Source organism: Phalacrocorax aristotelis, chromosome 7 (assembly GCF_949628215.1).
Source record: "Phalacrocorax aristotelis chromosome 7, bGulAri2.1, whole genome shotgun sequence".
Taxonomy (NCBI): Eukaryota; Metazoa; Chordata; class Aves; order Suliformes; family Phalacrocoracidae; genus Phalacrocorax; species Phalacrocorax aristotelis.
Window position 1 is genome coordinate 34,547,650 of NC_134282.1, and position 24,531 is coordinate 34,572,180.

Genomic DNA, 24,531 nt, shown 5'->3' on the forward strand with positions numbered 1-24,531 from the left:
ACCTTGACCAATAGTTTTCCAAGTGTCCCCGGCTGTGAAGTGAAGATAATACCTCCTTCACAGAATTAACATTTTTAAGGTGTTTGGATCAAATAATCTGTTCTAAATCCAACACTATGAAATATTTAATTTGAAACCTTTTGTTACCTGGGCTGTGTAGTCATAAAGTACTCTGTAGTCCTGTGATGATGTGATTCCAGCTTGTTGTACAAAAATGGATGCATAGACTTCGTCTGTTTTCTCTGTTAGTGGGGGAAAAAACACAAACACACAGAAACAAAGAGTTCAGTTGGTTATAAATGCATGGGATCGTATGCAAGAGTTCACAAATACAAGGGTTTCTGTTCTCTCTGTCTGGAGATGTACATGTATAGAAAAGCTACTGTGAACTGTAGGTAAAGTCTTGCACAAAAACTGTCCCACCAATTAGGTGATAATACACCCATTGAACTTTGTGGGAGGTCAGAAACTAGCTTTCGCCTCATCCAGGTTGGGAAAAATGTTTACGCTGCTAAAGTACAATCCAGGTGGCCTGAAGAGGGAAATGCTGTGATTAAACTGGTTTAAAATGGTTGCTACTGGTGGTATACAATTCTAGCAGTTCAGTAAGTCACATAGGGCTTTTCCTTTTCCCTTGAGAAAAATGGAAAATATTGTGCTGATGGGTCACCAGACATTTTCCAGTAGTTTCCATAGTTCCCAGATAGCTATTCGTCACTGACTTAACTTTTTTGGAAGATGTTATTTTAATCCAGCTTGCCATAATTAGGGAAACCTCTTATTCCTTCCCAGCATCTGCCTGGGAGCTTCTCCTGCTCAAGCAGAAGTTTCCCACATAAGACAACTCAGTGGGATGATAGCACTCTGACAGTGCACAGAGCGGCCAGGGTGCCTGTACCATCCCACAGTCAACCCTTGGTTTAGTTGTCCTGCTCTAAGGAGCACTGTCGGCTCCTTGACTTTTCAGATTCTGAAAGACAAGCATGGGAGGAGCTGACAAAGCTGAACATGTGTGAGTGTTTGCCATTCCTCAGGGTCTTGTCCAGGGAATGTTCTCCCCTCCTGTCCCCAGCTGAAGGAAATTCAGAAGGAGTGACTACCCTCAAGTGCTTAACGCTGCATTGCTCTATGTGTGCTCGAGCCTGAGCTGGTGCCTGGCAGGTCCAGCTGGGGTTTTATAGCACTGGAGCATCTCCCCTGGCTGAGCACCAAATGCAACAAGATAGTCTGGGCTTTGTTTCTGGGTGCCCAAGCAGGCAGGCCTGACAAAGGAAATTGATTTGGGATGTTCTAAAGCTGTTCTAAACCAGCTTTTTCTTTTCTTTAGGCAAGAATCACAGTTAAAATGTTTTAGTTTTAAATCAGATCAATGAAAATAATAAGCTTTCAGAATAAGCTGTTACTTTCTGCCTAGTCAAAATACTATGTTTTAAATTTCATCTGATAAATGCCTAGCTGAGATAGGATTGCAATACAACAGTGTAACTGTGAAATGAGATGGCTATTTGCATTCATAAGGCATGAACCTGGTCTGCTAAAAACTTCAGGTATTCTTAAGCTTTTTAGAGGTAGTGTATCCTACCTTAGGAGAAAACTATTATCTAAGTTAGACTGTGGTGTTCCGAGTGTAGAGTTCCTCCTTGCCTAGACAGAGGTTTTGAAGATTTTATGGATTATTTGGCACTTTAAACTGTGAAAATTTGCTTAATACACACCAAAGCTAAATTCATTTTCTGACTACTCTTACTCTTGACTGCCAACATGGCAATATCTGCTGTACCATTTCTGCTCCATTTCAAAGCTTGATTTAGCAATGTGATCTAAAACAAACATCTGGTAAGTTTATTTCCTGAAGAGTCATACCAAGAGGAGGGGCTGAAGGAGTGGCACTCTCTGTGTTGTTTTTGCTGCTTCCATGCAGTAGTCCAGAGAATCTGCAGAACCAAGAGAAGCCAATGACAAAATGAGTGAACAGGACTGGATATGAGCTTTCCTTTGTCTCAGCTGTCTGACTCAGTCTTCCCTCTGTCTGCTGCAGCACTGGGTAGATGTCACCTCTTCCTGTGGCTGTTTTCATTTATGCTGTAGACCTATTTCTCTTCAGTTAAAAATATGTTCTAAAAATCGCAACAGAATACTGAACCCATCAATAAATTGTGCATAAAATGCATCAGATGTTGTTGATCCAAAGGCTCATGGTGCAAAACTCCAATTATTTAAAAATAGTAATGTGATGAGAATTATCAGTTGTTTATAAGAGATTAGCATCTTTTTGTCTTTAAGGAAAACTGTTACAGTTTAAAGGACAGAGCTTGTATAGCAAGCCTTCCTAAAAACTGTGAGTTTAAGTGAAATTTTTTTTTAACTCTATCCCTAGTTATTTTCTATATCACAGCTGGGTACTGGAGACTAAGTAAAATGAGAATATGGGTTAGGATTCTCAAGCATAGATAGAAAGAGCATTTTATGTTTAACGTATATTTAAAGGGTCTGATTTTTCAGCTGGTGAATGCTCAGTGTTTCTGGAAAATGGACATCCAAACTGAACAGTTTCTGAAAAACTCAGACTGAGCCTCTCTGGGCTGCTTGCCAAGCAGAGCATGGTTGTATTCTAAATGGCAATACAACTGTCTTCTGTAACTGTATAGGATGCAGCATTAGAATTCATTATTACAGAAGATCTGGTTTCCAACTGAAAAACAAAGTATTGTGTATGAACCTTATCAGCTCACTAAGAAGCCTGGACCACATTTCAAATGGGAGATCACAACCTGCTCCTTGTCTTTGCCATGTAATAAGGCTTGTCAAAATATAAAGCTCTTCTGCTTTAAACATGATGCCATTCCCACTGTGAATTTGCCATTCTAGTACAAAATATTTAAACCAATAGATTTACCATGTTCTTCTGCTGATATAACTGCATCCGTGTTACAGCATTTAACTGAATAAATGGATCAAAAAAAATTGCCGTTATTCCACTAGATGTTTTTTTTTTCCTTTGGTCTAGATACAGAGAGCAGCTCTTTGTTCTGCTCAGCTGGGCAGTGCAATAAGCCAGGAGGTATTGCCCAAAAAGACAGCTCTCCCCAGCTTTTGCTCCCAGCAAGATTCACCTTTGCCCTCCCCTGAACAAAGTGTTTTTGTTGCTATGTGCCATGAGTCACTAGGAAAGAGGAAATAAGTGAATGCTATCCATTGCTGGCCAACTAATTGTTTTATGAACTCATCTCCCATCACTCTTCCCACTGGGCCATGGCAGAATTACTCTGACTCTGGTTTTAATAGGTTTACATCTTCTGTCAAATTATATTTACTGATATGTAGCTGTGTCTTGCTACAATGAAGGAAGTAATAACTTTCCAGGTCCTGTTTCCCGTCATCATACATTGCCATTCACATGGAGACATACCTATTCTAGGAACCGAGGTTTGCCACTCACCTCTTCATCATCCCGCATGACTGGATTGGGCTGCTGTTGCTTCTGTTTCGTTCTCTGCTGTAGTAGTTCTCATATCCTATTGCAGCTGCAACAGTGCAATAAAAATGAGGTGTTCAAACAGGCAAAACATTTTTCTTGGCACCAGAATGCAGGCGACAGTTGCAACCATGGGGGCTGCTGGAGCATACTGCAACACGGCACCTATCTGCGCTCGCCTGTAATGTGGCTAGAGGAGCTGAGGGGGACCTGGGGTCTTGACAAAAGCCACTCAAGTGCTTGTAAGCAGGTATGTCCTTGGTAGAAAGGCATTCTTGACCTGGGATGAGCACAGTCAAGGTCCTGAAGAGCCATTCTAATAGCTGTGGCTGACCCTAATTAAGAAGGCTGTTTCTTCCATTATTGTTTCCTCTGTTGCCTTAAAGATCATGATTCAAGGGAGCAGAGCACAGTCCTTGTGAGCCTTCAACCATGTTCTTGATACAATTGGCTGCAGTGTGTTTTGTTTCTTTTTTCTTAATGTATTGAGTCAGGAATTTTTGTCAGAGCTGGGGAGATTTCTGAACGTTATTACCAGCAACAATAATGAGCAGTTTCCTGGCCTGTGCTTGGGTGTCTCCCCACCTTTCATATCTCCCCCATCCACCTCCTGAGAGCTGATTTGTTGTTTACCCAGAGATATTTGGGTTTTGTTCTTTCAAACACAGTTACATTACAGTTCCTCCACTCTCCCTATGGTGTCATTAAGGGTGAAATTGAGATCATTTCCAGGCCTAGTTTTACAGATTAAATAGTTACACATGGATTTATTTATTTTTCATCTCATAGCTCCCAGTGTAGTTGCTTAGAGCTGGTGGCCACACACCCTTTCTGCCTTCTCTGTGTTAAAGCCAAACAAACATGAGTGAAGTCTGTGATACCGTATTATCTCAGTTCTGATAGCAGCAAATTAAAAAAGACATCGGACCTGGGCTAAAGATTGTGTTGACATTCTCATATTGGGTCAGCCAAGATCATAAGCAGAGCAGGTGTGTACAACTAGTGAGTGTGAAGAATCCTTACAAATAAGATATTCAGTAATTAGGAACTTTTCTGACCAATTTAAGGGTCTCCTATTACCTTTCTAGATTGTCACCTTGGTATAGTTTCTAGTCTATAATGCATTGTAAGATTAGGGGAAACAGGGGAGTAAGCAACAGGATCAAGAAGCCAAAAGGTTTGGTCAGGATGAAGGTCTGCTGCTACACAATGCAATATAACATGTGGGTTTCCTCCTGCATTTTACAAATAATAAAATAGATCAACAGCTCACCACATGCTACTGTGCAAACTCATTAGCCAGAGCTGTGGAGGTGCTAGGATGTTACTTCCAGAACATGTCACCTTCTAGAAGGTGGCAAAAAAAAAAAAAAGGCAAGTCAGTTGTTTCTTCGTCTTTCATAAAGCTCTCAAGGGTTTTTCCCACCTATTTCTTATTAGAAATGAGTCCTGACATAGCCAAGAGCTGTTTGCAGAAAATTGCCTAGGCGACTGGAGAATGAGAAATCTCACGTAGGAAAAAAAATGTAGCTGAGAATTACAAATTCTTAGTGTACAGAAGTTGTTTCACACTGTTGCAAGGCACAGTTCTCCCTTCTGCCAGTGAAAATGTAGTTTTTTTCCTTGGTAAATGCTCCTGTATCAGTGAATTTAAATCCCCTATGTGAAGAAGAATAAACTGTAGCAGCAAAATGGCATCCAGTGTGTTAGTATCAATATATTAGTTTCAAAAAATTCCCCAAATCCCAATTCTTAATAATCATAGGTGTAATGACAGAAAGGCTGAATGAAAAACAGGCCTCAGATAGCTCAGTCATCCAGCTCTCCTGTAGAAGTTCCTAGGGTGTAACTGCTGCCAGCTCCGAGCTCTGCAATGAAATCAAAGGTGTGTAAGCTGTTCCTGTACAGGATAATTATCCTTTGGGACTGCTGATATTTGTACCTATACAACTGCTAGCATGGAAGGTTTTTATCAGTATAAAATTTTCTTATGCCAATATAGCTTATTCCTTGCTCTGAGTGGAAGTAAGCTCTGTTGGTATTACTGAGAGCATACTAAGGGGATTTTCTCTTCCACGATGCAGTATAGTGTTAGAGCAGATAGTGGAAGCAAAAGAATATCTGTGCACAGATTAAAAAAAAAATAAATGGAGGAGGAGATCTTTTCAGCATAGATATGTATCATGAGCTAATGAAGACATGGAATAGGGATTTTTCTTTCCTTTTATAAAGGCTGTGGATCTTTTACTGCAGCAGCTGCCCAAAAGTGCAAGCATTCACTAAATATCTTGTATTTGCTTGTTGAAGTAAGAGGGTGTGGTTTGTATTTGGCTGTGTGAAACATTAGATAGCTTCCATTCTGGTGATGTGTTTGGAGAACTCCTACCCTGGAGCAGCATGTTTTCATTTTACAGCTGCTCTTAGCTCTTGCTGTCCCAGTCTCCATTTCAGCCCAGAGGTTTTGATCACTGAAGCCGATGAAAAGGCTGCTTTGGCTTGAACAGACAGAGTCTGTGAACCTTACATAGCTTCTTCATGCTGGAGTAAAGCCAATTTAATTCAAAATTTCCCCCAACTAGGGTCTTGCCCTTATACAACAACTTCCTGAGAGGAAAAAAAGATTTTATTCCCCATTGGGCAGGTGGAACAAAACAGAATACAAAGTCTGGTCATCTCTGTGCTGCAAATGAAGAGGCAGCATCTCTGTCAAGGGGACACCAGGGTGCAGTTAGACATTAAGTTGGCTCTGACTTGTCACCACTGCAGCAAATTGAGATTGCCATCTCTGCAAGGCAGTTTGCCACCTCCTTAGTGGTGTCAGTTCAGCTGTACTGTGAAATGAGCCTGGCTGAAAAGCCAAAACAACTTTTTTTCCTTTTTGGAGGGTTATTTTTAACCCAGATCATTCAGCTATCCCACTTAGAGCCGCACAAGGAGCGACGGCAGCACAGTGAGGGAGAAGTGAGCCGAGGCAGGTGGGAATGAATAGTCAGAGCATAAAGTCCACCAGCTGGCTTCACCTCCAAAGGATGTGTACTGCGCAGCTACAGCCTCAGCCTAATGGGTGGCTCATCTGACAAGACCAATAGGAATAATTACCTGGAGGTTGTGTTCCTGTCATTTTAGTCTTAATGAAGTAGTCTATGTCTGACTCTACAATGCAGTCCTCCAAGCTTACCCGAACCTCTTCATAGAGCTACAAAACAGAATAGAAGAATTTAATTTAATTTTTATCATTTCACATTGAATTAATAATTAATGCTCTTCTAATATCTTTTCCCTTCGGAGACACTTTATACTTGACATGTGTCTGACCTGGATGGATCCTTGGCCTGTACAAGCACTATTGTAAACACAGCTCTTTATTTGTGCTCTGGATATTCTTTTAAGAGAGGAAGACAAATGCAGACCAGAGCTTTTCAGTGCAATAAAGAAATTAATAGCAGGAAACAGCCATTCGAAGTCAAATCTGGTGTATTCTGTGTCTTGTAATTTTGGGGCCATGGCTAGATACCTTTATGAAAGTTGTGCCTGAGTCCAAATGTACTTGATTGATGCTGGAAGTGTTCCCCAACAAACGGAGGGGAGGAGACATGTAAGTGTCACCAAGTGTGACACAGAGTGTCTACATCCAGGTATATATCTGGTTTACATGTAGAGGGAACAAGCTAGACTGAGAATACTCCTCCCTCGCTGAACACACACAACAGCCGGTTTGCTGGAGAGCAAACACGCGCAGAGAAGGGCAAGCTAGTGCTGTGTTGTTAGAGCACTCTTGCTCTTCCTCCTCTGCATGTGAAGCTACTTGGCAGGTGCCCCTACCTCATCATCCTTCACACACTGCATGGAGAGCTGGTTGCAGTGAACCCACAGCGAGTTGCGGAGGATGGTGATGCGGTCGCACTCCTGGAGCTGGAAGACCTACAGCCAAAGAGGAGATGTGATGTAACTTCATGGTAGTTATTTATTTGCATTGTAGGCAGCAAAAGGGCTGGGGCTTTTCAGGGCCAAATTCATAAGTCTGCAAACCATTCTGAAGGATCCTTTGTAAAGGACATCTTTTCAGCTACTGGAGAAACCACATTTACTTGTTCGTGCTTGAAAATTTGTTTTAACTGATTGTACCAAATTAGAGGTATGTTTTATAGACAAAAATAAAGCAGGGGAGAGGAATCAGGATCTGGATTTAACTGCTACCTCTACTGCCAAGGATTTCAGAGTCAGGGTCCTGGCTGCCCATCACACTGAAATCTTGATGTTTGACAATCAGTAGAGTACAGGCATGAAAGGGTTGTATTTATGTTAGAGGTAGAGCCAAAACTACTCAGCTCTGCCTCCTAAAATGTTTTCCCCAAACTTTTCTCTTTTGAAGCTATCTGATGCTCTCTGGAGTTGCCTCTGTTCATTTCTAAGCTTATTTTTGTGGTAAAGAGAAGGCATTTTTCTTTCTTCAGAGTTTACTCCCATCCTTCATCTGCCTGATTTTCTTGTGTTGTTGTACAGCTTGGGAAGAATGAAGGGGGAAGAGAGAAGTGTGAACTGAGTCGGGGGATGAGGCAGATAAACTCTTTCTTAAAAAAACGGAGAGGGGGAAAAAAAACCCCACACAAAAAACCCAAAACCAAACAACAAACCACCCTGATCTCTAAGTTGTACTATTATAAGTAGAGCATCAATTTTTGGGTTTCTATGAGGTGTGAAAAGCTCAGATGCTTCCAGCCATCTGCTTCCATCTCCATTTGCTAGTAATTATGTCCAGAATACCACAAATGTATACAATAATCAGCAGAACATTTAGCTGAGTACCGCTGCCTGCCGTCTAATATCTTACCATCTCAAAAAGAAAGAAAAAATTGCTGTCAAGGGAGTCACCTGTCGTTGGGACCAGTTTCTGAGACATAAAGCTTTTAAAAAGAACCTGAAGGGTGGAGAATAAGTATTTCAATTTCCATTCCAAACAAAAAGCCTATGACTGCAGCATAGCCCCTCGGGGCTGCTGAAATAGCACAAGAGGTGAATGGGAATTTTCCAGGTAAATGGTGTCCTGTCAGGAAATTCAGCTTATCAAAGAGGGAAGTGTAGTGACTCTGGGCTTGTCAAGCCCTTTGCAAAGTACAGCTGGGCATTGTGTTAGGCACATCCCTCCTGCCCTGTCAGCTTGTGCGACAGACTGCTCGTGAACCTGGACATCTCGTGCCATGGAATGTGGCACAGCCCCTGTGACGAAGGTCATCTCAGTGCTGCCGCTTGCTAGCCAACATATTTGCGCTATGGGTGTCCAGTGTTCAGCTAGAGAACAAGGCAACCTCAGCACTTCCAGCTTCCCCACTATGCAGCCAGAAGTTTGGGATCTTAAGCTGCTTTTTGTACTAGTTACTAGTTTTAAATGCCTCAAAAGGTCTATCAGTTCTGCTATCTTCAAGCAGTTTTAGAAGAAGGTGTTAAAGATGCCCTTCCTTTATGAATGGCTGTTTGAATTAAGCAACAGGCAGGCCACAAGCTCTGTGGGCTATTCAGAATTTAGCCATGTGGGAGAAATGAAGTGTGTTAGGTTGCAGAACACTTTGTTTGTTTGTTGGCTATTTAAGGAAGGGGAAAATGTGCATCTTGGGAGAATTAAGGCTTGGCACAATTTCTGTGGAAAGTCTGCTGTGCCAGCCATGGGACTTTCCAGTCCTCCCAGATAGGGACTGTTTAAGAGGAAGCAGACAACTGAAAGCTATGCTCCTTGCATTTTATTTTACGTGGCAATAAAGCCTGCAACAAGTAAACGTAGCAAAATACTTCAGCAGATGGGCAAAAGTATTTGAAGGACTAAAATGACCGAATGTGTGGCTCATTTGGATGTCAACCGGTTCCTATAAATTGTTGTGCAAGACTTACTAGCCAAGTGCAAATCTCATTGTCTGTCCTCAGCATAATGGAAATAGAGACTTTTCTACCACCATATTTCAATTGAAAGATTACTCCATGGCAGAGGGCAAATATTCTTGCAGGTGAATATAAAGTGCTACGCAAAATAAAGATTCTGGGTGGCAATCTTCACTCTCAGAATGCTAGAGTACATAGTTTTTTAGCTTAGCCAGAAAACTTTAATTTTAATATCCATTGAATTTGTGAGATTTAAAAAAAAAACCAAACCAACCCCAAAAGACCCCCACAAACCAAACCTCTCCTGCATTAAAACAAGAAGCCATTCTGGAATCTTTTGTTTGTTCATTTTTAATGGATTAATTGAATTCTTGTTTCAATTTTGAAGTTGATTTTTAAACTAAAAATGAATTTTAATGTCTACATGTCTGTTCATTTGCTACTGAAATTATGTTTTATCACAAAGCAGTTATTGAGAAACATCCTTATCTTGGCTGTGATAGAAGATCATCCCTAAAGCTAGTGTATTCTTACGTTTTGGGAGAAAACTGGCAACAAATGCTTGCCAAATAATTTATACCAGTTCATATATTGCTCCACTTCTCAAACCTCTGCACTTATTCCCCTCCTTTATATTTATATACATATGCTGAACAAGCAAGGAGAGTGTAAGCAAGTGAGACAGCTGGCAGCTATGTCTAAGTCAACTCTGGATTTGCAGTATTTTTGCAAAGACATCTATTAAGACTCTACATAAAGCAAACAGCAAAACCCTTGGGATGATATCTTAGGCCTTAGACTGACATCTGAAAGTAGGATAAAATAAAGAGCACACAAATACTTTGCTGCAAAATTCAACATTTACCTCGCAGGTTTTGATATGTTCCTGTTCCCACTCTGTCCTGACCTTATCCAGCTGCTCAATGTTCTGTTTGTACACATTCTCTGTAGACACAGACACACATAGTAGAAACCCAACAGTTAGGAAACAAAAAGATACAGTCTTTCTACTTTTCCTCCTATTAGGACTTTCCTATGATTCTTACACTTTAAGCCTGTGCTTTGCTAGAGTATCAGAAGATTGTGTGAGATTAAAACTGGTGGGCCGTGAGGATATCTGGGTTTTTTCTTTGCAAATTTACACTAGAGTAAGGATTCTCTCTGCAAGGTTTGCAGATCATCTATTAACTTTACAGTGGGGATAATGCAAATCAGAGATGAAGAGCCTGGACCATGCTTGGGCACTGAACATCTTTAGGATCTTTCCATGCTGAGCCAGCCAGGCAAGCCATGTAATTTTACATGAGCAGTGAGAGGCAAGTATGAACTCAGGAACCAGCGCAGATGCCTGTTGGCCTGTTCCTCTGGACATATACTGTGTTTCTGGCTGGAGAATGTGTTCCTGGCTGGAGAACCTGGGGACTGTGTATCTGTTTTGGGCTGGCTGTGGGCAATTGGAATGTTGTTCTTCTGTGCTTTAAAACTTGCTTCAAGAAGAGCTTTTCTTTCATGGGTGAAGTCCCTAAAGGAGTTCTTTTATAAATTCTTTAATGAAAGTAGGAGAGGTAGGAGAGTCACATTTCCAAAAAAGAAAGTAAATGTATAGTTACAACTATCAGGTTGCTGTTCTTTAGAAGCTTCTTCGTTAACTTTTGTTTAGGTGACTTTGGGAAACCTGACTTCAAACAAAGCCAGCCTGGGTGATTTGGATGGTGCTTTATCAAAATCAGTGCGCTGGTAGATCTTTGCTGAGAAAAATCTCAGGGCGGTTGTAAATAGAGCATCACCTGCTTCGTTTGCCGCATCTCTGCATTGTTTGGCTTTGTTCTGACTCTGAAACAGAAAAAGAAACACCCCAAATTAATTTCCATATTTTTTGTTCCTGCCCCAGGTTTTTTTGCTTTCTGCTCCCTCTCCCCTAGAAGGGGAAAGGCTCAATCTTGCAAAATCTTCTTGGCTGTCCCACCTTTATGCACAGTTCTGTTGAATGTGTGCTATGGAGAAGAAGGGACCAGAGTTTCACAGGTGCAGCCATAGGTCCACTGACTTCAAGGGAAATCTGGCAATTTACATCTCCCATTCAGACATCCCTGCCATAGGAGGTCAGTGCTAGCACGATCCAGCCCAAACCTTGTGTCTGCGGGCTGAGCTGTTTTGGGTCTTTTTTCTCAAGTGTTTGATGTGCTTTTCTAATATATATTTATAAGCAGAAATAAATGGCAGTTAAAATTCTTCATCTTCCAAGCTCCTCATGTAATACACAAGCAAAAAAGAACACAGCCTTTAAAATACTTGGCAAATGCCAGATTATTTCCCATAACAACTCCGAAGCCTAAAAGCAAAATTCACTCTAAGTAGAACTTTTTTAAAAATCTGCAGCTTTTAACAAATGAAAATACAGCTATTATTGACAGCTCTGTTCTCCCAGGTCTTTCTGCACAGATGGTTATGACAGTACATTAATGCACAGCTCTAAACATCAGTATAACACATTCTCCCGTTCTCCCCTTCAAGACAAAGCTCAGGTAGGGGTTCTTATGACCATATTCCTTATCACAGCTGGTTGGAAAATGTGTAGTAAACTGGGAACATAAGCTTCATTCTTATTTGCTTCCTGGCCCAAACTGTGTGCTAGTGCTGCACAGAATTAAAGAGCTGACATGTTTCTCGTGAGATGCCTCTGTGCATTTCAAATGTGCTGGCATGTGTGTGGAAGTAATGGCAATGAAGCACCCTAGGATCCTTCTGCATGAAAGGAGCTGGGTCAGATTTTGCCATTGAAGTTGCTAAGTGTTCTGGCATAGTTTCAGTAGGGCCAGGATTTCAGCCGCTCTTTACAGCTAAGCTGGAGGGTTTTGTTCATCAAAGATTAGCGAATGCTGGAAATAGAACTTAAAGTTCTGATGCTGTTTTTAAAGTCTCCGCCACCACCCCCTCCGCTCCTTGAGATGATTTTTGATCCTTTTTGCTTACACTGCACTGATTTTTACTGAGCCAAAGGGAGTTCATTTATTTTGTTTTCTCCATCTGTTCTGCTGTAAAATGTTCCCATTAAAAGTTAGTGAATTGTCAGCTACAAGTATCAAGACGATGCAATGAAGGACTGCAGTGCCTTAATTTCCAATGATTTATTTTTGAGTTAGTAAATTTAGTTGAAATTAAACTAACCATAAGGAGAAAAACATTGAGGAAAAATATGAGTTTTAATGTAAGATACTATGCCCACTAAATGTAAGGGACCAAAAGGCAAAACTAACTGCATAACATACTTCTGACTTGTTTCTTTTTCTTAATGAATAATTTCAGAGAAAAATCTCATTCAGTTTCCCTTCAGGATCCACAGAGCAATTAGATCATAGCCTGGGATAAATCAGTTAGATCACTTAGTCCCTTCCCAGCCTTTTTAAAATCCCTTGGCCTATTGCAGAACAAGATCAGGGTTACCAAAGGAGTTTGTGAAGGAAGACCTCCTTTGGAAGGTGCTTTGGTTTAATTTTGATTCTAAGGCATTAATTAGAAGGGAAAGCAGCCTCTGGCATCCCACAAAAAAAGTCGCTCAATTGTATTCTCTTGTACCTTGAAAGGGGAAAAAATACCCCAGTTTCCTCTCTAAATGTCACTGTCAGCTAAGGTACCTTTTCTGCTTGCTTTTGGTTGCCTGAAGCACTTGTCCGTTCAAAGGACTGCTCGGCCTCATCCGCCTCCTTGCACTTCTGTTCATAGTTCTTCTTTGACTGTATTGAAATGAAATCAAATGTGAGGCTTTGGGTTAGGGAACAAGACTGGATTGTCTCCAGCTTGATGTTCTAGGCATTTTCTGCTTTGCAGTCTGGGGGAGCAAATCAATGCACAAGTTTGGGCAATAGAAAAAATTCCCAATGACACCAGAGAATAGAATCATAGAATCATTAAGGTTGGAAAAGACCTCTAGGATCATCAAGTCCAGCTGTTAACCCAACACCACCATGCCTCCTAAACCACAACTCCAAGTGACACGTCTACAGATTTTTGTGAACACCTCCAGGGATGGTGACTCCACCACCTCTCTGGGCAGCCTGGTCCAATGCCTGACCTCTCTTTCAGTAAAGAAATTTTTCCTAATAGCCAATCTAAGCCTCCCCTGATGCAACTTGAGGCCATTTCCTCTCATCCTATTGCTAGTTACTTGGGAGAAGAGACCAACACCCACCTCCCTACAGCCTCTTTTCAGGTAGTTGTAGGAAGCAATAAGGTCTCCCCTCAGCCTCCTCTTCTCCAGACTAAACCACCCCAGCTCCCTCAACCTCTCCTCATAAGACCTGCTCTCCAGACCCTTCACCAGCTTCGTTGCCCTTCTCTGGACACGCTCCAGCAGCGAAACGTTCTTCTCGTACTGGGGGGGCCCAAAACTGAACACAGTATTCAAGGTGCGGCCTCACCAGGGCCCACTACAGGGGCACGATCACCTCCCTGGTCCTGCTGGCCACACTATTCCTGACAGAAGCCAGGATGCTGTTGGCCTTCTTGGCCACCTGGGCACACTGCTGGAAGGAGATAGGAAAATAGAACCTAAAAATTGGGGTAGGGGCTGGTAGCATAAATCGGGTCCTGTTCTTGCAGCCCTGAAATTGTTTGCTTTGCACAATTGTAGCCAGCTCCCCGCAGGGGTGGTCACAAATACACAGGCAGCGCTAGCACCATCAGTGCATCAAGCAGCTGTCCAGGCTATAGTGTAGACATAAAATTAGGATCCCACGTTCCCAGGGTGCCATTGCGAATGGGTTGTCATTTCCACAGTGTGAGTTGGAGCATCAGGTGGCTGAAGCCAGTGTGTTGTCTTGCCCATTGGTCCCAGCCACCAACAGCCACCAACCCATAGGTAACAGTCTCAGTGTAGTCCTTAGAAGCAAAAGAAATCCTTACTTGCACAAAAAAACTTCCCTGTCTTAGAAATTCACTTAGAACAACCACATTTAAGTAAAAATTGCTAGTACAGTTGCAGTTGTAGCACTGACAGTTCTGCAACTACTTTTCTTTAGAGGCAATTGCTCATTGGAAACCAAGACCAGCTGCCTGCAGTTACTGTACCTGCAAGCTTTCCAGTTGGAGATGTTTATTCCTGTTTACAAGATTCCCTCACCATTTTTAAAAATACATTTACACAGATCGAAAAATTACATTTGCTTCTGTAAGTATCCTTGCCTAGAAAGAATGAAATCCTGTTTGATCTGGGGCATTGTTCATTCCACATTAACTTTCTGAGTATTTGTTTTGGAGACTTCCATGGGTGCAGCAGGGCAGATTAGATTCCTCCTTGTAGCAGGAATCACATATCCACCCCCCCACCCCCATATATGCTCTTACACTCTCACACATTCTTGACCTTTCTTTAAATATAGGTACATGTGATACAGATTTTGCCCTGTCTCAAACTAGAGCCAGTTTGCATCAAGCAACCTGCACAAAACCTTCTTGCTTACCTCCATTGTTTTCTTATAATGGGACAACTTGCTCTTTTGTATATGCTCCATTGCAGACTCGTACTGTAAGAAACACACAGAAGTAAGCATTTCTTGCTTTGGACTTCTTCCTCGCCTTTCTAGTGGCAGGATTAGGAAAGCCATTGTCAGGGCCTTTCTATAAGCCACATGCCTGTGGGAAAATGTCTTAGCTTTGCTTTTATAAATGACATGTTTTGAAGTGATACAGAGGGCATCAAAGTGCAGGTAAAAAAATAATCCAAGATAATTCTGCTTCAGTGGTTTCCATTAATAGCAGAGAGGATGTAGATTTTAATTTTCTCCATGCTCCCCTCCCCCCCCCCCCCCCAGTTTTTTTTTTCTTTTTCTTAAGGAGATTAAATAGTGTAACACCCAGCTACAGTGCCCATCAGCTCTGCCAGCAGAGTTCCTTCCCTGGTTCAAGAGCTTGATCTCACATCTTTGCAGACCAAACCACTGTCTCACCCACATGAGCAAGGGTAGTTGTCCATTTTAAATACAAACAATTCCTATGTAATTTATATTCCGTTGCTTCTGGCAAATTTATGCTCCATGTGATTCGATTTCCATATCGTCATCTGGTCAGCATCAGAAGGACAGTGCTGAATTCTCTTTTGTAGCTTTAGTTGTGATATGCCCAGCCTTATGTGACAGTGAGATATGCTCCGACTTGGCAGGGTATGGGTTTCTTCAGCGGGACTTTTGGTCCTTTAATCTTTATATTCTGCTCAAGCAAAACTCTCTCTGGGGCTACCCAGAGGCTTGCTTCACATTGGGCTGAATAGCAGAGTCCTGCAAGCAGCTACAGCAAAACACAAATTACAGTATTTTGGGAGGTTACCAAAAATGCTGACACCATCTAGCATGTCTAATGTTGACTTTCTCTGCTGGACAGAGAAAAAAGCTTGCCTAAGACTACAAAGCAGTTTTATCCCTTTTCCCAGGCCCCTCCAACTGTTTCCAGTTGAATTATAGGCTTATTGTTTTCAGTATGAGAGAGACCCTCTCTCTTTGCAAATCCTGGTGGCAAAATGGTGGTAGAGATACAAATGCTGATGAACTAGGCACACGCTGTCTGTCTTTACATGCCTTGTTTTCTTCATCCAGTCACTGTGGACCTCAAATCTCAGTAGCAGCACTGGTTTTTACTCACTTCCAGACTTCTCTGCTATTCCAAGTTCCTGTGTGTCAGGGTTGTAGACACAAGATTTTTACTGCATTGGATACGAGTCATATATGTTTTCATTTATTTAAAATTATTAAAGAACTGGATATTTTATTTTACTCCTCCATCAATCAGTGCTTTCAATTTTAAGTGACTGTCCCATGTTTGTCTTCGACCCCATTGAACCAGAGAAGGTATGAGAGTGACCACTGTTGTCTCTATCTGGAGCTACTTTTTCAAGGGACATAGAGCTTGATAAGATCATAGGGGATGAGATGGCCTTAAATATACTCAGCTTTTTTATTACACAACATCAACTAGATGCAATTTATTCAAAATATTTGTAATTCAGCATATATTGGTGTTGCATTCAGCATTATATTAATTTGCTTTTATGTTTCTAAATGTTTCTGTTACCCCTTTATTCTAGTGCATGTTGGAGATCACGCAGGATCACACCAAAGAAACCCAATTAGCAAGGGTATAAAAAAGAGAAAAGGAAGGATTAAGTTCTTACAGGAATAATAACAGTATCTGCAGTTACACTGGAGAGAGTAAAAGCGACTAAAGCCTCTCTCCTGAGTTCAGAGCACTACTTTCTTTCCAGCTGGGATCAGAAAGAGATTTTCTTCCACAGCCTAGTATATGGAGTAACAGGGCACACTGGGCATGTTTTATCACCTGTCGCAGTATTCACAGTCTATGGCTGGGGTCAGGTCATCAGCATGGACCATTGACCCAATCTGTTTCAACATTTCTCTAGTTCCTCACCTTTTTTCTTTGTTCCTTCTGCCTTTCTCGGAACTCCTCTATTCCTTTCAGTTCATCTTTCAGCATTACTGCCAGCTGGATATGAGAGTTTCCAACACTTTCAATTTCTAAAGTAAATCAGAATTCATATACAGTCAGTGGAAAGGTCTTTGAATATGAAGTCATATTTTTCAGGTGTTTCTGGGATGTGGCTGCTGTATGACCTGTCATGACCAGGGCAGCCTTAAATAAGGTCTCCCTGTGTTTCTGCATGCACTGATATTGCTCAGGGTTCACACAACCTGAATAGAGCTTATTGCAGGTCCTCTCAGAGCCTGCAAGTTGCATGGGCAAGGCTCCTTGCTGCAGAATTGGAACACCTGCTCGGAGCAGCCTTGGCAAGCGCATAGCCAGCTGCATTTCTTCATAGCCCCATTTACCTCAGCTGCCCTTCTTCCTTCTGGGGCTGGAGGTCAGGCATCATGGGGCAGAGGGAGGGAGGGAATGAACTCTGATCTCCATCTTCACCCCCTGTGTCTGCTTTCCCTCCACTACGCTGCTGGATTGTCTTGCTCTTGGGAGCTGCTTGCCACTTATGTCCAACCTTGCACAAATGTCATTAGATGAGGTTGCAAGCTGAGGATTTCAAAGGTAAGCAAAGATGGATTGAATTTCAGAGCACCTGGCTGATGCTGTTTGAAGTGGCTGGTAACCTCTCTGCGTTTGTCAGCTTTGGTGCTTCTGAAATGGAACCCCACATTTTCCAGAAATGTTAAGCTCCCCATCCAGGCTCTAAAAATACTTTAATTCACCAGCTGCTTTTCAAAAGGGTGGTTTTATCTAAACAGCAGGTGCCAGTAGCCAGGTATGCTGCCCCATTGGCTATGATGGTGTTACATTTTCTGTGTGTGAAAGGTTTTCATTCTGCCTTGGGTACATTATTAGAAAGCATGCTGTTTTGGTGTCAGTGGTTTGTAGAAGAAGGAACAGAGCTGATATTTTGTGACTTGATCCAGGTAAAATTAACTTGAGGAACAAGCCATTTTATTTGCCACCAGAGAGTGGACTGAGTGCTCAGCCTTGGAGGACTCCTAGTGAGTATTCTTTCCTTCCACTCTCCATACTGCAGACTGGGATAGAGAAGTTGGAAATAGAGGGAGGAGGAGGATGAAAGACCCCAGTGGGGACGAACACATTGTGTGCCTATCTTAGCCCAGGTCAGAAAGGAAGATGTAAATACTTACGTTGCTTAAGCCTCTCAAATGCTGCTCTCAGTGTGCTGTAAGGCAAAAACAAGTGCGCTTTATTAGTATAGGCTTCCAAGGATGGGTTGTGAATCTAGAGGAAAAACTTCCCCTCAGAATCTCAAAGATCCAGACAGAGATAAAACTGTTAAAAGTCTTGTAATAAAGGCTGACCATGCTAACAAGCACAACAGCATCAATCTCTTACCATCGGGAAATGCAGTAAAATGCTCCAGGAAGCAAGGAATTGCACTATTCCTTATGTGCATCCTCTTTTTTAACCCCACTGTATTTGTGACTCTGAATATTAACAGACATTTCTCTACTCTTGCACCTTGCCAATGGATACAGGTCAACTGAGTGAAATAAAGATGGTCAAGGGGAATTGGGTTTTGGAGCAGTAGTCTGAAGGGCAGAGCAAAACCAGCTCCACCGTCTGTGTTGAATGCAGTACCAGCAAATTTTTGCTCCTCGGTCACCTAGCAGCCCTGCTATGCAGCATTCTCCATACTATGCTTTTCGAGCACCCCCGTGTGGTACAGCTCGCTTTCCTTTAAAAGACTCACAAATGGTGCAGAAAACCTACAGAAGCTCTGAAACCCTGATGCTCCCAGAGGTTTTTGACATCCCAGAAGCACAGCGTGAATAAACCATGCAGTGAAATCAAGCCTTGATTCTGGGCTGTGAAGTACAGCATGGAGATGAGCAAAAAGAGATGCTGCTTATCCGGATGGACCTATACAACTAAGCAGTCCTACAATGTAGAGTTGCAGAAGGGCATAAAAGGGTAACAATAGATCACCTGATGTCCTGGTTTTTGGCAAGCCAGAGTCCATTTTAATAAAGCAGCAAAGATGCCAGCATAGAAGTGATGGAAGAGGAAAGAGCATAATCTGTAAGAGGCACTTTCAACTTAATAATTTGCCCTAGCTCCCAGTTTGCAGGCTGGCAGGGTATTTGTGTATGCAGAAGCCAGGGCTGTGGTGTGATTTGGAGGTTTTCTGGAGTTAGAAATCATCTCTTCAAGACCCAGAGTGCATTGTTCCCTGAAGGAAATGGTTCTGGGATCTCCATGGAGCCCTGACTACCCCTGGCGGGACCCCAGGGAAAAAGCCTGTTAATGAAGACCGTAAAATCTCCCTGGCTGAAACCTGGCTACTAGGAGAGCCCAGAAGAGGATGCATATCACTTCCCAGACATGTGCGACTGCAGATGGGTAGGGAAATCCTGTATCTCTTGGGCCGTTTCAGGAGTCTTAAGAGACACATGAAGAATCCTAATTGCCCTGTGTTAATTTAGGCTGGACATCTGTTTCCTAATCAAAGCTTGCTCTCCTAGTAGCAAGGCTGCCTTGCCAGGCATAAGAAAAATGCACAGGCGAGGGGAAAGGCTAGGCCTACCCTCAGCAATAACTGCCTTGCAATCCACTTCCAAATCTAAATTTGTAGAAATACAAGGCAAAGACTTTCAGCCAGAAAAAATGAGTATTGAGCCAACTGTTTGATTCTTTCAGCTTTCAACTAGATTTGTTGTGGTGACTATCCTGACATAAATCAGGGAAAACATGCTAGACTGAGTATTTTTCAGTATTGTCCTAATAAACATATTGAAGGTTCACTTTGCAAAAAAATGTCTGGTGTGAAATTTTGATGGAAACTAAATTTTCACAACACAAAGGAAACAAACGGTATCGTTTCCAGCTAAGTTAATTAAAAGTTTGAAGTTAAAAGACAAGTTGAATATCAGCAACAGAGAGAGTTTTTTCTCGCCAAAAAGCTCTAATGGATTATTTTGAAAAATTAGATATGTAAAAGGAACAATATTCCCTTTTTTAGTGCGGATTTTCCAATAGGAGGTGAGGAATGTGCCACCAACTTCATGCGTGAAATAGGTAAATACAGGAATTTTAAAAACAGAGGATACTTGCAAACCATACATACTGTTTTCACACTGCGTTGATCTATTGTTCCCAGAGGTTTTTTTCTTTGCTGTTGGTGATTCAAGTTATGCACAGACTGGCAAAATAGCTGTAGCAGATACTGAAAAATAGTATTTTCTCAGTACATATCAAGGACAAAAACAATTTGCTGCTTTTTTGGTTTCCAGGCATCTGAACTACCAAAGTAGTTCATGATCATAATCAATTCATGAAGATTTTCTCCTTTTTGCTGGCTTTCTGTAAGGACGAGTCTGTCTTCTGGTACAATAATGCATGTGACTATGAGCTGGAGAGAGAGACCTATTTGCCCCCTGCATGGTCTCTAACGGCCTTTGCAGAAAGCTCTGGCCTTTTGCTCCTTGTATGAAAGATTTGTCCAGCCAGTTTCCTAGCTGCTGACTGGGGCAAGGCCACTGTCCATAAGTAGATTGAAATAGACTTAAGCCATTTCCTTCCTTATTTTTATAATAATTTTCTAAAATGAGTGAATTGGTCCCACATCCTTATGGGGCTTAAGGGAGTAGTAAATACATCATTGTGTCAATGTCTTTGTGGGAGAGAATAAATAAATCAAATTTTGACCCATGGATCCATCAGGTATTCCTTTATGACTTCTGGGCTGAGGGAAGGTGCTGGCCACAGCAGCAGTGCTATAGGTTAGCTCCTCATTGCTGCTAGATGCTCTGATTATATTGGTGAAATATATCATTTCAGTGCTTTGGAAGGTTTAATGGAAGCAACTCATGCAGCAGACATACAAGGGAGTTTTAATTTTGTCTGTGCTGTTTTGTATGTATAGTACCTATTACCTGTCTCTTCTGGGTGGGTTTGACTTGCTATTATGATTGATAAGAACTTTATTCTGAAGTATCAAAAGTGAGGATGTCTCACTCTCATTGACCCTTTAAAAGCATGTTTTATCCTCTCAGTATATTACGCTGCTTAGTGTTGTGGTAGTAATTGATTTTTTGTTTGTTTGTTCTGTGGCCAAATTAGAAAACCTGGGCTTGAAAATAATTCAGGCAAAACTGAAAATTTGCAATTTGCCTCTTTTCTTTTTTCTTTTTAATTTTCCTAATTGTTCATTTCCATGTAAATTCTGGAAGACTGTTAAACCACTCCAGCTGAAGACAGAACACCGGCCTTACCTTTGGGCATCCCTATGTGGAGCCTCCTGCAGATGTCTCATTGAAAATAGGGTTGGACACAAATTTACTGTGCATGTTTGTTAAAAGACTCCCCCTTGGACATTTAAAGATTGGATTTGTGGAAATGAATTTCTGGTGGAAACAAGATTGACTTTGAATCCGGAATAACAGGGACCAGATAGAGCTTGTGCAACAGCCACTCTGCAGCAACTTCTGGTAATTTTTGCCATCTAGTGGCTAAAATATTCTTACCATTTTCTGGGATACCAGCCCTGTCTGCTGCCTTCATTTGCTGTAGTCTCCTGTTACTCAAGTACAGGAGAATTTAGCTGCCTTTGTAAAATACGCACATTTCAGTGATCGTTTTTCAAGCAGAGGGGTAGAAGAAGAATAGAAGAGCTTTTAGAGGAACAGGAGAACCAAGGGGAGAAGCTCATAAATATAAAGCTTACCCATTGCTTAGCATTCCTGCTCTATAGATTGGAAAATACTTTCAAAAGTGAACCTATCCAGATTTACCCAGCACACCAAAGCTGAAAAGGCAACCCTGTCTCTCTAGGGCACCGACCACTAGTCCCTGTAGCTCTCCTCTAACAGGATAAACATTTACAGAATGCATCGTTTGAGAGCTTGCTGTGATTTTTCTCCCAGCAGAACCTGTCTCCTGCTTTCAAGGCAGAAAATGCATCCTATCTTTGAGCAGAGGTGCCTTGTTTGGCACTCACCCACCATCACAGTACAGGTATCAGGAGTAGTGGGGAACCACTGCATCTTATAGAATCATAGAATCATTAAGGTTGGAAAAGACCTCTAGGATCATCAAGTCCAACCATCAACTCAAAAACCCCAGGCCCTGAAGTGCCACATCTACAGATTTTTGTGAACACCTCCAGGGATGGTGACTCCACCACCTCTCTGGGCAGCCTGGTCCAATGCCTGACCACTCTTTCAGTAAAGAAATTTTTCCTAATAGCCAATCTAAGCCTCCCCTGATGCAACTTGAGGCCATTTCCTCTCATCCTATTGCTAGTTACTTGGGAGAAGAGACCAACACCCACCTCCCTACAGCCTCTTTTCAGGTAGTTGTAGGAAGCAATAAGGTCTCCCCTCAGCCCCCTCTTCTCCAGACTAAACCACCCCAGCTCCCTCAACCTCTCCTCATAAGACCTGCTCTCCAGACCCTTCACCAGCTTCGTTGCCCTTCTCTGGACACGCTCCAGCAGCTCAATGTCCTTCTCGTACTGGGGGGCCGAAAACTGAACACAGTATTCAAGGTGCGGCCTCGCCAGTGCCCAGTACAGGAGGGAATCTGATCATACATTGATTTTATTCACTCACTGCAGATTTATCTTGCAGCTGGTTCAGGAAGGGGACTCGATTGGAACAGTGTGAGATGACAGAACTTCAAAGTTAACTGGTCCTAGCTGCTTTCTGTTTGCTTTCTCTTTCTTCATTTTTGGCCCTTGTTTGCGCTAGAGAACTGGGCCGTTGCTGGAGAGAAGGCTGTGCTGGGCAGTCCTACATGACACAAGGACCACCGGGAAATGTAGTGTAGGTAGGGCTGCGGTACCTTATGCTTCACAGTCATCAAAAGCTGAATTTTATGGCACCAGAGATGTAATTAGCAGAGTTCTATCAGTGGCAGTGCTTAGGTCACTGGTACACTCACTATGTACACTGTTGCACTATGCTCCTTTGCAACTGTAGGCTTGATGGTTTGGGCATTTGTTTTTTCAGTACTCTGCCTTTTCACTCCATTAGGAACCAGTTTAACTGAGTAATTCAAAGAGTCCCTTTACATCTTCTACACAGGAAGGTAAAACAGTCTCTTCTAACCGGAAAACCACAGATCTTTTTAAATTTTCTTTCTTTTCTAACTTTGTTTGGTGAATAAAAGTGTGAAATAACTCTACCTTCCTTTTTGGTAGGTTTCTGTTTTAACATCATTACGACCTACAATGTTCTGTTCTTATTGTAATTTTTAAAAATATTCTTTCTGAAAATGAGAGAAGTGTCTGCCAGATGAACTCTACAGACCACTTTCCAGCAGTCCTATTCACCCTCTGCCTCTGGTAACTTAGATCCTGGTAACATGGATATGAAACTAACCCAATGCCAGTCTCCTCTGAGGCCATGGTTAACATCTGTCTTTCCTCCTGCTACACAGGGAAGACCCAATGTGGTTTTACCAACATTTTTTACTGTGAAGCCCAGCAGTGGTAGCAAAGCATGGCGGGAAAACAAGTTCTGAAGCATCTGGTCTCAAATAATTTGCACCTGGGACTCTGCATTGCAAAAAAGAAAGGAAGGGGAGGTGTTGTGGTCTTTTAACAGGGGGTAACTAAGTCACTACCAAGTCATAGGCCAGGTACATAGCGGAGTATTTTACATGAGAATCATGTCTAACATTGCTTAGTGGGGATGTTTTCTTGTTCTCAGAGGAGCTATAAATACAAAGGCAAAACCACTCAGCGCAACTGGAAAGGTTTCTGTACCGGTCCCAGCTGTGGTGTGATGTCTAAACCACCTGTGGTGGAGAAAAGGCATGAGCAGCACCCTTCCTCTGACCATGGGAGTCCAAGTTTCTGTCTGTCTATAAATTAATGATAGAAAAGCACTAGCATATCTTTCATGAAAGTAACAACAAATGTGGAGGGTGGTTCTAGTGCTGTGGTGTGCCTGTGTATGTGTTTTGCTTCTGGTTTTGGATATTTTCAGATATGTGTTAAAAGCAGAAGCAGCCCCAAACTGAAGGGGAAGGGGGCTGTGTCATCACTCCCAGGCCTGGTTACCAGGAACACACACACATCACCCCGGACTTTGCTAGGGCAGAGGAGCAAATGGCATGGCATCTCAATGTACTTTCTCTTCCCTGTAAATCTGAGCCCATATATTACAAATTAGACCTCTTGTGACTCCAGATTGACCTATGCCATTCAAATCAAAGGATAAAGCAATCAAAACAACTTTTGTACCTTTAACATAGAATTAAATTTCCTCATGTCTCCTGGAAAGAGAGCAGCACTGCTCAAAAATGCCTATCCTCATCAACAGAGAGCTTATCTAGTTTGGATTTAACAAAAACTGAGCAGAGGCCTAGGTCTTTCAGAGTACGTGCTTGCGTCCATTTTCGCAGGGTCCTGAAAATTTGAAATAGAAGTGTATAAACCCTGTGAAGGTTCAGGACATTTGAATGGAGAATAACTAACCATGGAAAGATGTGACCTTCCAAGATTACTTTTGGCTTCTGTTCAAAAATGCCTGCTTTGTGTGAATAATACAGAGGGTTCTGTATGTTAAGTGACAGATGCTCTATATTTATACACAGAAAGCAGCGATTGGCATTTCATTACAGGTGCCCTCACCTCATGCTCACTGAAATATTCTATTTCAGGCATTGAAGAGAAGGGCAGAGCAGACATGGGCTTGAAGGAACTACCCTTTGCCGAGGCCTGAAGG

The 24,531-nt window shown here is 42.1% G+C and overlaps 1 protein-coding gene across 1 annotated transcript in view; it reads right to left on the minus strand.

Moving 5' to 3' along the window:
- PSTPIP1 (proline-serine-threonine phosphatase interacting protein 1) overlaps positions 1 to 24,531 on the minus strand; it is a 58,398-nt gene that overhangs the window by 4,157 nt on the left and 29,710 nt on the right. Inside the window, exons 4-14 of the mRNA XM_075099948.1 lie at positions 17,986 to 18,020; positions 16,763 to 16,869; positions 14,806 to 14,868; positions 12,982 to 13,080; positions 11,134 to 11,179; positions 10,212 to 10,291; positions 7,298 to 7,396; positions 6,575 to 6,671; positions 3,440 to 3,524; positions 1,864 to 1,934; positions 148 to 242 (exon numbers count right to left, since the gene is read on the minus strand). Of these exons, the coding sequence (XP_074956049.1) occupies positions 148 to 242; positions 1,864 to 1,934; positions 3,440 to 3,524; positions 6,575 to 6,671; positions 7,298 to 7,396; positions 10,212 to 10,291; positions 11,134 to 11,179; positions 12,982 to 13,080; positions 14,806 to 14,868; positions 16,763 to 16,869; positions 17,986 to 18,020 (877 nt within the window). The remainder of the gene's footprint in view (positions 1 to 147; positions 243 to 1,863; positions 1,935 to 3,439; positions 3,525 to 6,574; positions 6,672 to 7,297; positions 7,397 to 10,211; positions 10,292 to 11,133; positions 11,180 to 12,981; positions 13,081 to 14,805; positions 14,869 to 16,762; positions 16,870 to 17,985; positions 18,021 to 24,531) is intronic.